The 13,662-nt window shown below is 43.0% G+C and overlaps 1 protein-coding gene across 1 annotated transcript in view; it reads right to left on the bottom strand.

The window, feature by feature from the left end:
* Positions 1 to 4,505: 4,505 nt before the first annotated feature.
* The window catches only part of LOC135562526 (complement C1q subcomponent subunit B-like), a 13,874-nt gene continuing 4,717 nt past the window's right edge, over positions 4,506 to 13,662 (bottom strand). Inside the window, exon 5 of the mRNA XM_065005021.1 lies at positions 4,506 to 5,395. Within this exon, the coding sequence (XP_064861093.1) occupies positions 5,222 to 5,395 (174 nt within the window). The 3' untranslated portion in view covers positions 4,506 to 5,221. The remainder of the gene's footprint in view (positions 5,396 to 13,662) is intronic.

The raw sequence follows: 13,662 nt of genomic DNA, 5'->3' as shown, positions 1-13,662 counted from the left end.
CTTTGGAGTTCCCCATGATGTCAAGCAAAAAGGCACTGTGTTTGAAGGTAGGCCTTGAAATATATCCACAGGTACACCTCCAATTGACTCATATTATGTCAATTAGCCTATCAGAAGCTTCTAAAGCCATGACACAATTTTCTGGAATTTTCCAAGCTGTTTAAAGGCACAGTCAACTTAGTGTATGTAAACTTCTGACCTACTGGAATTGTGATACAGTGAATTATAAGTGAAATAATCGGAGTGGTTGAAAAACGAGTTTAAATGACTCCAACCTAAGTGTATGTAAACTTCCAACTTCAGCAGTAGGTATACACTGCTCAAAAAAAGAAAGGGAACACTAAAATAACACATCCTAGATCTGAATGAATGAAATATTCTTATTAAATACTTTTTTCTTTACATAGTTGAATGTGCTGACAACAAAATCACACAAAAATGATCAATGGAAATCAAATGTATCAACCCATGGAGGTCTGGATTTGGAGTCACACTCAAAATTCAAGTGGAAAATCACACTACAGGCTGATTCAACTTTGATGTAATGTCCTTAAAACAAGTCAAAATAAGGCTCAGTAGTGTGTGTGGCCTCCACGTGCCTGTATGACCTCCCTACAATGCCTGGGCATGCTCCTGATGAGGTGGCGGATGGTCTCCTGAGGGATCTCCTCCCAGACCTGGACTAAATCATCAGCCAACTCCTGGACAGTCTGTGGTGGATGGAGCGAGACATGATGTCCCAGATGTGCTCAATTGGATTCAGGTCTGGGGAACGGGCGGGCCAGTCCATAGCATCAATGCCTTCCTCTTGCAAGAACTGCTGACACACTCCAGCCACATGAGGTCTAGCATTGTCTTGCATTAGGAGGAACCCAGGGCCAACCGCACCAGCATATGGTCTCACTAGGGGTCTGAGGATCTCATCTCGGTACCTAATGGCAGTCAGGCTACCTCTGGCAAGCACATGGAGGGCTGTGCGGCCCCCCAAAGAAATGCCACCCCACACCGTGACTGACCCACCGCCAAACCGGTCATGCTGGAGGATGTTGCAGGCAGCAGAACGTTCTCCACGGCGTCTCCAGACTCTGTCACGTCTGTCACATGTGCTCAGTGTGAACCTGCTTTCATCTGTGAAGAGCACAGGGCGCCAGTGGCGAATTTGCCAATCTTGGTGTTCTCTGGCAAATGCCAAACGTCCTGCACGGTGTTGGGCTGTAAGCACAACCCCCACCTGTGGACGTCGGACCCTCATACCACCCTCATGGAGGCTCTGGCAGTGTTCCTCCTGCTCCCCCTTGCACAAAGGCGGAGGTAGCGGTCCTGCTGCTGGGTTGTTGCCCTCCTACGGCCTCCTCCACGTCCCCTGATGTACTGGCCTGTCTCCTGGTAGCGCCTCCATGCTCTGGACACTACGCTGACAGACACAGCAAACCTTCTTGCCACAGCTCGCATTGATGTGCCATCCTGGATGAGCTGCACTACCTGAGCCACTTGTGTGGGTTGTAGACTCCGTCTCATGCTACCACTAGAGTGAAAGCACCGCCAGCATTCAAAAGTGACCAAAACATCAGCCAGGAAGCATAGGAACTGAGAAGTGGTCTGTGGTCACCACCTGCAGAATCACTCCTTTATCACCTGTTGTCTATTCCATGTGAAATTTATTGTCAATCAGTGTTGCTTCCTAAGTGGACAGTTTGATTTCAAGGAAGTGTGATTGACTTGGAGTTACATTGTGTTGTTTAAGTGTTCCCTTTATTTTTTTGAGCATTGATTCTTGAAGAATATCATTTATAAAATAGCCAACTTTTGCCTTGATGACAACATTGCACACTCTTGGCAAAGCATGACATTCCGTCAGCATGCCATTCCGTCAGCATGCCATTCCGTCAGCATGCCATTCCATATTTTTCAACTTGAATCAATGAGCCCAGTCAGTCGTCCATGGCAACAGAGTAGGACTGGCTAATAAGTCCTTAGTTTTGGGGTCATGCTCAGGCAAAACAATTTGTCTAATCTATACTTCCATATTTCCAAGTCCTGTTCTTGATGATCAAAGGGTATAACATGTATTGGAATGACTGTAATTCTGATCGACTTTGGTTTTTAATGTAAAGATATAATTGAATTGTATTATTATAATGTAGTAGAAAGCGATGTGTTAGAAGAAGCCTACATAACCAACCCATAATGTAACATTTTACATCCATATATGACCAGCTATGTAAACCTTGACATTGATTTATCCTGCAATAGATGTGGTTCAATTAGTTATATACGTTTTTGTTTTCTTCTAACGCCTCTTAAGGGGAAAGTAATCTAAAAGTAACTGAATGTAATCAGATTACGTTACTGAGTTTGGTTAATCCAAAAGTTACCCAAGTAGCTCAGGTTACTGAGTACAATTTTGGACAGGTAACTAGTAACTGTAACGGATTACATTTAGAAATCAGGCTAGCATATTACATAGACAAACACATGTTTTTCTGAATAAGCTAGCTGGCTAGCATATCACATAGACAAACACATGTTTTTCTGAATAAGCTAACTGGCTAGCATATCACATAGACAAACACATGTTTTTCTGAATAAGCTAGCTGGCTAGCATATCACATAGACAAACACATGTTTTTCTGAATAAGCTAACTGGCTAGCATATCACATAGACAAACACATGTTTTTCTGAATAAGCTAACTGGCTAGCATATCACATAGGCAAACACATGTTTTTCTGAATAAGCTAACAGGCTAGCATATTACATAGACAAACACATGTTTTTCTGAATAAGCTAACTGGCTAGCATATCACATAGACAAACACATGTTTTTCTGAATAAGCTAGCTGGCTAGCATATCACATAGACAAACACATGTTTTTCTGAATAAGCTAACTGGCTAGCATATCACATAGGCAAACACATGTTTTTCTGAATAAGCTAGCTGGCTAGCATATCACATAGACAAACACATGTTTTTCTGAATAAGCTAACTGGCTAGCATATTACATAGACAAACACATGTTTTTCTGAATAAGCTAGCTGGCTAGCATATCACATAGGCAAACACATGTTTTTCTGAATAAGCTAACAGGCTAGCATATCACATAGACAAACACATGTTTTTCTGAATACGCTAACTGGCTAGCATATCACATAGACAAACATGTTTTTCTGAATAAGCTAACTGGCTAGCATATCACATAGACAAACACATGTTTTTCTGAATAAGCTAACTGGCTAGCATATCACATAGACAAACATGTTTTTCTGAATAAGCTAACAGGCTAGCATATCACATAGACAAACATGTTTTTCTGAATAAGCTAGCTGGCTAGCATATCACATAGACAAACACATGTTTTTCTGAATAAGCTGGCTGGCCAGCATATCACATAGACAAACACATGTTTTTCTGAATAAGCTAGCTGGCCAGCATATCACATAGACAAACACATGTTTTTCTGAATAAGCTAACAGGCTAGCATATCACATAGACAAACACATGTTTTTCTGAATAAGCTAGCTGGCTAGCATATCACATAGGCAAACACATGTTTTTCTGAATAAGCTAGCTGGCTAGCATATCACATAGACAAACACATGTTTTTCTGAATAAGCTAACTGGCTAGCATATCACATAGGCAAACACATGTTTTTCTGAATAAGCTAGCTGGCTAGCATATCACATAGACAAACACATGTTTTTCTGAATAAGCTAACAGGCTAGCATATCACATAGACAAACACATGTTTTTCTGAATAAGCTAGCTGGCTAGCATATCACATAGACAAACACATGTTTTTCTGAATAAGCTAACTGGCTAGCATATCACTTAGACAAACACATGTTTTTCTGAATAAGCTAGCTGGCTAGCATATCACATAGACAAACACATGTTTTTCTGAATAAGCTAGCTGGCTAGTATTTATGAAGTCAGCAAACACGTTCCTGACACGCTATGAACACATTTCCTCCAACATTATAATGAAAAGGCGCCTCTCGGTCCCAAAACACACGTTTTCTGGAGACTTGTGGGAGGAGTGCTGATGATGTCGCCCACTGTAGGCGCTTTCAGTCACCTGATTGCATCCAGGCTGAGGAGAAATCCACACACAATACATCCCTGACACCCAGACTGAGGAGAAATCCACACACAATACATCCCTGACCACCTCCTGAAGTGGTCAGCACAGGAGGCTGCTGAGGGGAGGACAGCTCATAATAATGGATGGAATGGTATTAAACACATGGGAACCATTCCATTTATTCCGTTCCAGTCATTACTATGAGCCCATCTTCCACAATTAAAAAGCCACCGGCTGTCTGTGGTGGTCCGACAGATGTGAACTCTATCTGACCACAGTGGCACTTCTGTGCATCGCGACCTGTCTTTTTCAAAGCGATCCTCCTATTCTGATAGCAGAAGTCACATGTAAGTGTAATGTGTAGACAGCCTCAACATCTTTCACAAACAATGTGTACTGTTGATTTAAAAAAAAAAAAAGAACTGGTAACAAATCACTTTATTGATGGCAAACTCATTTCCAAAATGGTATCTTTTGAGTTTTGGTAGGCACTACAGCAGATGCAATATATGATTGATTATTTGATTTATTTGAAATGTAATCCTTATTTTACCAGGTGAGGTGACTGAGAATACGTTCTCATTTACAACAGCGACCTGGGAGAATGAATTGATTGATTGATGAACTGTCTCAGCAAGCAGCAGCAGTAGAGACAGGGAGGCAGAAACAGACACAGAGATGGTTGGTTGTTCTGCAGATGCTTCTAGAACAGAATGACGTGGCTATGATGTGTATTTTATGTGGTGTGGAAGAGCAGGAAGCTGGTTTCAGCAGGTGTGATCGATCTGGTTTAATCTCTCGTGGACAAATTCTGTATGTAAATGGCAACAATCTGTCAAGGCTCGTGTAGAATTATGGGATTACGAGCAGCGGGTGTTCCTGGTTTGGGGTTTTCATCATTGATTATTTGATAGAATCAGGATTGTTCAAAAGCGGTAATCAAACTGTGGCTGAGATTTCAAACCCGTGTGTGGATGATGAAAGGTTTCCGCTAGATACCACACCTACAAATTCAAAATTGAAGTAAAACAGGAAGTGACAAACTTTCGCGAAAATGTTACTTCTGGGTAACCGAGATTAGATCTGGTTGAATCTGGTTTGAGCTCATTCAATGTGGCTCTGTGTGATTTCATGTGGTTCTATGAGTTGGGCAAGATCAGGAAGCCGGTGAAAGTGTTGTCAGCTCGTTCGTCTTTAGTGATGATAGCGTTGTTATCGGTGGGCTGTAGAGACACCACGTCTCCCTCCAACAGATCCAGCACCACCGACCCAGACGTCACCAGGAATCCACTCGACGAATCACAGAACCCCACCTTAACAACAAGAACAACATCTTTTATCACATAACCTAGAACAATAATAACCTTAAAATCACAGAACACCTTCACAACAACAACAGGATACCTTCACAACAACAGGACACCTTCACAACAACAACAGGACACCTTCACAACAACAGAACACCTTCACAACAACAACAGAACACTTTCACAACAACAACAGAACACATTCACAACAACAACAGAACACCTTCACAACAACAACAGAACACCTTCACAACAACAACAGAACACCTTCACAACAACAGAACACCTTCACAGCAACAACAGGACACCTTCACAGCAACAACAGGACACCTTCACAACAACAACAGGACACCTTCACAACAACAGGACACCTTCACAACAACAACAGAACACCTTCACAACAACAACAGAACACCTTCACAACAAAAACAGGACACCTTCACAACAAAAACAGGACACCTCCACAACAACAACAGAATACTTTCACAACAACAACAACAATATAACACCATCACAACAGAACCCCTTCACAAGCTGGGATTCAATGTGTACAATGCTGTCGACAATGCATCTTTTAAAGGCAACGTTCCCATGTTCACAGAGGTCGTAGTCAATGCATCTTTTAAAGGCAACATTCCCATGTTCACAGAGGTCGTAGTCAAAGTAATAGCTGCAGATGTCGGCTCAATCAGTAATTACCTGTAAATGTCAAAGTGCGCTATAACACAGTTTTGGATTGAATCCTGGCCCCTGTCATCCAAAGATCCAGTCAGAATCAAATGCTTTATATTAAGCTCAGAATAAAATAAATGCAGAAGTAGCAAAACAAAGAAATATTCTAGATAACAACACAGGATGAAAGGGAGATATGAAAGGCTAAATCAATATAAAACAGTTTCTCAGACATAGATTCAGCCTAGTACTGGACAGAAAAATGATTTAAATGGACAACTGTTTAAGGACGAGGCCCACTTTAGTCCATTTGACCTCTTAGATGAATTAATAAAACTAACCTTAATTTACATCTTCTGGTAGATTAAATAATACAACTAACCTCTAATTTGTCTCCTGTTAGATTTTGTGATTGCGTGATAAAATGTGTTGTTAATGTGACAACATGTGAAGCAACATGTGATAATAAAACTACACGTATGACAACATTTGAGCATGTAAGAACATGTGTTTTATGTGAAATATATGTGACAACATGAGGATGCACAACTTCAGTATGAAAAAAACCCAGGTGTCAAATGTAATTTAGAATATTTAACTTTCAAAGGTGTAATTGACATTCATTCAATTTAAACAGCGGTTTTGGGCTCCCGAGTGTTGCAGTGGTCTAAAACACTGCATCTCAGTGCTAGAGGTGTCACTACAGACCCTGGTTTGATTCCAGGCTGTATCACAACCGGCTGTGATTGGGAATTCCATAGGGCGGCGCACAATTGGCCCAGCGTCGTCTGGGTTTGGCCGGGGTAGGCCGTCATTTTAAATAAGAATTTGTTCTTAACTGACTTGCGTGGTTAAATAAAAATTACTGTTTTTTACAAGGTTGCTAGTTCGAATCCCTGAGCCGACTAGATGAAAAATCTCAGGATGTGCCCTTGAGCAAGGCGCTTAACCCTAATTGCTCCTGTAAGTCGCTCTGGATAAGAGCATCTGCTAAATGACCAACATTTTTTTTTTAAATGTAATGTTAAAGGACAGTATGCTGATTAGTTGGGACTCAACCTCACTTGGGATTTGAACTCTCAACCGGTTGGTTGCTAGCTACCTGAAGTTCCTGCTAAACCACCTGGTCTGTGTACATCACTTTGCCTAAAGTTGCAGTAAAAAATAAAGTAAATATATACCAACTTGAAGGTGTTATTTCTATAAAATTACAGAATGCTGCTGTATTCTGATTTCAATTACTGTAAAAAGTATTTATCATAATTTTTGTATTTTGACCAACCTTGGTCACCTGAAATGTCCTGCTACAGTGCAGCTACACCACCAGATACATGAATGTGAAATTAATATAGGCAGACTTATTGGCATTTTGATAAAAGTTGCCCAGCATCAAGTAAACAGTTGTCCAAATATCACCACCAACTTAAAACTAGCAGTGCTCAAATACGTTTGATGCAGAGTATACATTAATTATTTGGAGATTTGAAATGACAACCTGTTGGTTGTGTGCATCGATGTTTCTGCGGTTCACCAGGTTCAAACATATTGCTTGGAACATGTATTAACACACTCAGAACGTAAGGGTTAGAGTGCTGTTCCCTGGGGTACAAAAAGGTCAAAGGTACACTTCACAGGTACCCATATGAACTCACATCTGTACCTTGTAGGTATAATGGGACATTTCCAATACTTTGAACATAAGGTACAATCATCACTGCGCTTTGATAGCTGGGGGCAATGTACTGTGGGACTCATTAGCACATTTTGAGGTGTGGTAAAAATATGTTTATTTGTGCCAACCGTCAGTGGAAGTTTTGTAGCAGTGTAATTGTTTGATGGTTATGCCAATGCCAAGTAGAGAACCTCTTTCGACAAGGTGTGGTCTGCAAACTTTGAAAGAGAACATGATGAGCTGCTCTGTCAAGAGATTGTTGAGAATTGTCCACTAACTTAATGGCAACTTGTTGCTATGAATGACTAATATCTTAACTGGAAACTACTTGTCAGTAAGTTAAAAGTCACAATAACTTACTGGCAACATTTTGCCAGTAAGGACACTTACTGCCACTAGCAATTCTGTCAGTAACTTCTGTTTCCAGTAACCTACTGTGTCTTCACTGATTGGCAGCATACTGTAACAGCAGCAGCATATCAGAAGTTTGCAGGTTAAATGTAGGTGTGGCTTTCAGCTAGCTCTTTCTGGTCTCACGTAATAGTTATGTCATCCCGGTGAATCTGCTCTGTTCATGAACATTCAGCTTATAAACGGTCAGTTCTGGAGCCTTGTTGAAGGATGAAATATAAACAGATGAAGTCGGAAGTTTACCAACACTTAGGTTGGAGTCATTAAAACTCATTTTTCAACCACTCCACAATTTTCTTCTTAACAAACTATAATTTTGGCAAGTCGGTTAGGACATTTACTTTGTGCATAACACAAGTAATTTCTCCAACAATTGTTTACAGATTATTTCCCTTGTAATTCACTGTATCACAAAACCAGTGGGTCAGAAGTTTACTTAACTAAGTTGACTGTGCCTTTAAACAGCTTGGAAAATTCCAGAAAATTATGTCATGGGTTTGGAAGCTTTTCATAAGCTAATTGACATCATTTGAGTCAATTGGAGGTGTACCTGTTGATGTATTTCAAGGCCTACCTTCAAACTCAGTGCCTCTTTGCTGTAGGATTAAATGTCAGGAATTGTGATAAACTGAGATTAAATGTATTTTGCTAAAGTGTATGTAAACTTCCGACTTCAACTGTATGTGTGATACCAAAAAACCATAAAGTATTTCATTTATAGCCACCATGTAATTGTAGTGCTCACTTTCCTTCCAGACCATCAGGTCAGTGTGTGTGATGGATTAGTTGAATCATTTTACAGTAACTAGTTGACAGTTACAAGTGAACCAGCTGCTGCAAAATGCAGCCTCTTAACAACTCTTGATTGTCACAAGTTCTGACAAAGATTTCAGAACTGACAATGTCAAGAGGGGTGCTCAACCTTCATCCACGTAACGATTAAACCACTTAAACTGCTCAACTTTCATCCACGTAACGATTAAACCTCTTAAACTGCTCAACCTTCATCCACATAACGATTAAACCTCTTAAACTGGATTAAACCTCTTAAACTGGTCGACCTTCATCCACATTAGTTCCAAGATGGCGTAGCAGTCTGACGTGTGTTTTGTCTTGTCCCGTCCTGTCTGGTGTAAATATAGTTTTTTTCCTCGTTTTTTTTTTCTGTATATATTTCGTACATATTTTAATCTCACTTTCCAACTACAGGCTGAATATACTCTCCTGCAACCCGCATCACCCAATGTGGTACGGATCTGCTTTTTCTATACTTTAGAATCGGAACCCTCATCAGAAGCTAGCCAGCTAACTAGCTACTAGCTAGTAGCTATCCACTGCTAGCGGTCTTCAACGCTAACTAGGACACCAGCGCGACATCTACCCAAAGCATATCAGACTGCTTTTTCTCTACCACATCTCCGGATTCCTACCGCAAGCTCTGAACCTTTACACCGGATCATCGCAACTAGCTAGCTGCAATCCGAGTGGCTACTCCTGGCTAACGTCTCTGTCCCAGAGCAAGCACCAGTTAGCCTGGAGCTAGCCTCGAGCTAAGCCCATCTCCCGACCAGCCGAAGAGGTCCAACAATACCTATTTTGCCAATTGGCCTGGACCCTCTACTGCCGACACGGAGCCCCGCCGATCCATCACGACTGGTCCGCCGACATAATCGTCCGAGGGGTTTCAACAGGCTTTTCCGCTGCGACATCGCCAAAGATCCATCTGCTGGCCAAGGCCCGCGAGCTTTCTGAATCGCTGTATCTCCAGCTCACCGCATGAAGAGGAATAAACAGACTCACCCCATCGCGACGTCCCCCAAAGGTTAACTCTCTAGCCCTCGCTATCTCCCTGCTTGCTAATTCGGCCTGCTAACGGCTAGCTTGTCAAGCTCCGGTCCGCTAACTGCTACCTTGTCTAACTCGGGCCTACGAACTGTTAGCTTGTTAGCACAGGCCTGCTAACCGTCTGAACCACCGCGTCCCAATCACTCTCTGACCCCATTTACTTTCTATCTCTAAGTTTGTTTTACTCACTGCTTTAGCGCACTCTGCTAACCCTGATGTCCTTGCCGTGTCTGAATCCTGGCTCAGGAAGGCCACCAAAAATTCAGAGATTTCCATACCCAACTATAACATCTTCCGTCAAGATAGAACTGCCAAAGGGGGCGGAGTTGCAGTCTACTGCAGAGATAGCCTGCAAAGTAATGTCATACTTTCCAGGTCCATACCCAAACAGTTCGAACTACTAATTTTGAAAATTACCCTCTCCAGAAATAAGTCTCTCACTGTTGCCGCCTGCTACCGACCACCCTCAGCTCCCAGCTGTGCCCTGGACACCATTTGTGAATTGATCGCCCCCCATCTAGCTTCAGAGTTTGTTCTGTTAGGTGACCTAAACTGGGATATGCTTAACATCCCGGCAGTCCTACAATGTAAGCTAGATGCCCTCAATCTCACTCAAATCATCAAGGAACCCACCAGGTACAACCCTAACTCTGTAAACAAGGGCACCCTCATAGACGTCATCCTGACCAACTGGCCCTCCAAATACACCTCCGCTGTCTTCAACCAGGATCTCAGCGATCACTGCCTCATTGCCTGTATCCGCCACGGAGCCGCAGTCAAACGACCACCCCTCATCACTGTCAAACGCTCCCTAAAACACTTCTGTGAGCAGGCCCTTCTAATCGACCTGGCCCGGGTATCCTGGAAGGACATTGACCTCATCCCGTCAGTTGAGGATGCCTGGTCATTCTATAAAAGTAACTTCCTCACCATTTTAGATAAGCATGCTCCGTTCAAAAAATGCAGAACCAAGAACAGATACAGCCCTTGGTTCACTCCAGACCTGACTGCCCTCGACCAGCACAAAAACATCCTGTGGCGGACTGCAATAGCATCGAATAGCCCCCGTGATATGCAACTGTTCAGGGAAGTCAGGAACCAATACACGCAGTCAGTCAGGAAAGCTAAGGCCAGCTTCTTCAGGCAGAAGTTTGCATCCTGTAGCTCCAACTCCAAAAAGTTCTGGGACACTGTGAAGTCCATGGAGAACAAGAGCACCTCCTCCCAGCTGCCCACTGCACTGAGGCTAGGTAACACGGTCTCCACCGATAAATCCACGATTATCGAAAGCTTCAATAAGCACTTCTCAACGGCTGGCCATGCCTTCCGCCTGGCTACTCCAACCTCGGCCAACAGCTCCGCCCCCGCAGCTCCTCGCCCAAGCCTTTCCAGGTTCTCCTTTACCCAAATCCAGATAGCAGATGTTCTGAAAGAGCTGCAAAACCTAGACCCGTACAAATCAGCTGGGCTTGACAATCTGGACCCTCTATTTCTGAAACTATCTGCCGCCATTGTCGCAACCCCTATTACCAGCCTGTTCAACCTCTCTTTCATATCGTCTGAGATCCCCAAGGATTGAAAGCTGCCGCAGTCATCCCCCTCTTCAAAGGGGGAGACACCCTGGACCCAAACTGCTATAGACCTATATCCATCCTGCCCTGCCTATCTAAGGTCTTCGAAAGCCAAGTCAACAAACAGGTCACTGACCATCTCGAATCCCACCGTACCTTCTCCGCTGTGCAATCTGGCTTCCGAGCCGGTCACGGGTGCACCTCAGCCACGCTCAAGGTACTAAACGATATCATAACCGCCATCGATAAAAGACAGTACTGTGCAGCCGTCTTCATCGACCTCGCCAAGGCTTTCGACTCTGTCAATCACCATATTCTTATCGGCAGACTCAATAGCCTCGGTTTCTCGGATGAGCCAGGCCTTGCCTGGTTCACCAATTACTTTGCAGACAGAGTTCAGTGTGTCAAATCGGAGGGCATGCTGTCCGGTCCTCTGGCAGTCTCTATGGGGGTGCCACAGGGTTCAATTCTCGGGCCGACTCTTTTCTCTGTATATATCAATGATGTTGCTCTTGCTGCGGGCGATTCCCTGATCCACCTCTACGCAGACGACACCATTCTATATACTTTCGGCCCGTCATTGGACACTGTGCTATCTAACCTCCAAACGAGCTTCAATGCCATACAGCACTCCTTCCGTGGCCTCCAACTGCTCTTAAACGCGAGTAAAACCAAATGCATGCTTTTCAACCGATCGCTGCCTGCACCCGCATGCCCGACTAGCATCACCACCCTGGATGGTTCCGACCTTGAATATGTGGACATCTATAAGTACCTAGGTGTCTGGCTAGACTGCAAACTCTCCTTCCAGACTCACATCAAACATCTCCAATCGAAAATCAAATCAAGAGTCGGCTTTCTATTCCGCAACAAAGCCTCCTTCACTCACGCTGCCAAGCTTACCTAGTAAAACTGACTATCCTACCGATCCTCGACTTCGGCGATGTCATCTACAAAATGGCTTCCAACACTCTACTCAGCAAACTGGATGCAGTCTATCACAGTGCCATCCGTTTTGTCACCAAAGCACCTTATACCACCCACCACTGCGACTTGTATGCTCTAGTCGGCTGGCCCTCGCTACATATTCGTCGCCAGACCCACTGGCTCCAGGTCATCTACAAGTCCATGCTAGGTAAAGCTCCGCCTTATCTCAGTTCACTGGTCACGATGGCAACACCCATCCGTAGCACGCGCTCCAGCAGGTGTATCTCACTGATCATCCCTAAAGCCAACACCTCATTTGGCCGCCTTTCGTTCCAGTACTCTGCTGCCTGTGATTGGAACGAACTGCAAAAATCGCTGAAGTTGAGACTTTTATCTCCTCACCAACTTCAAACATCAGCTATCCGAGCAGCTAACCGATCGCTGCAGCTGTACATAGTCTATTGGTAAATAGCCACCCATTTTCACCTACCTCATTCCCATACTGTTTTTATATTGTTTTTTATTTATTTACTTTTCTGCTCTTTTTCACACCAATATCTCTACCTGTACATGACCATCTGATCATTTATCACTCCAGTGTTAATCTGCAAAATTGTATTATTCGCCTACCTCCTCATGCCTTTTGCACACATTGTATATAGACTGCCCATTTTTTTCCTACTGTGTTATTGACTTGTTAATTGTTTACTCCATGTGTAACTCTGTGTTGTCTGTTCACACTGCTATGCTTTATCTTGGCCAGGTCGCAGTTGCAAATGAGAACTTGTTCTCAACTAGCCTACCTGGTTAAATAAAGGTGTTCTCAACTAGCCTACCTGGTTAAATAAAGGTGTTCTCAACTAGCCTACCTGGTTAAATAAAGGTGAAATAAAATTTAAAAAAATAAAAAATAACGATTAAACCACTTAAACTGGTCGACCTTCATCCACGTAAAGATTAAACCACTTAAACTGGTTGACCTTCATCCACATAACGATTAAACCACTTAAACTGCCCAACCTTCATCCACGTAAAGATTAAACCACTTAAACTGCCCAACCTTCATCCACATAACGATTAAACCACTTAAACTGGTCGACCTTCATCCACATAAAGATTAAACCACTTAAACTGGTCGACCTTCATCCACATAATGATTAAACCTCTTAAACTGG

The sequence above is a fragment of the Oncorhynchus nerka genome, linkage group LG19 (assembly GCF_034236695.1).
Source record: "Oncorhynchus nerka isolate Pitt River linkage group LG19, Oner_Uvic_2.0, whole genome shotgun sequence".
NCBI lineage: Eukaryota > Metazoa > Chordata > Actinopteri > Salmoniformes > Salmonidae > Oncorhynchus > Oncorhynchus nerka.
The sequence above is the reverse complement of the archived record's forward strand: the minus strand, read 5'-3'. Positions and strand labels throughout refer to the sequence as shown.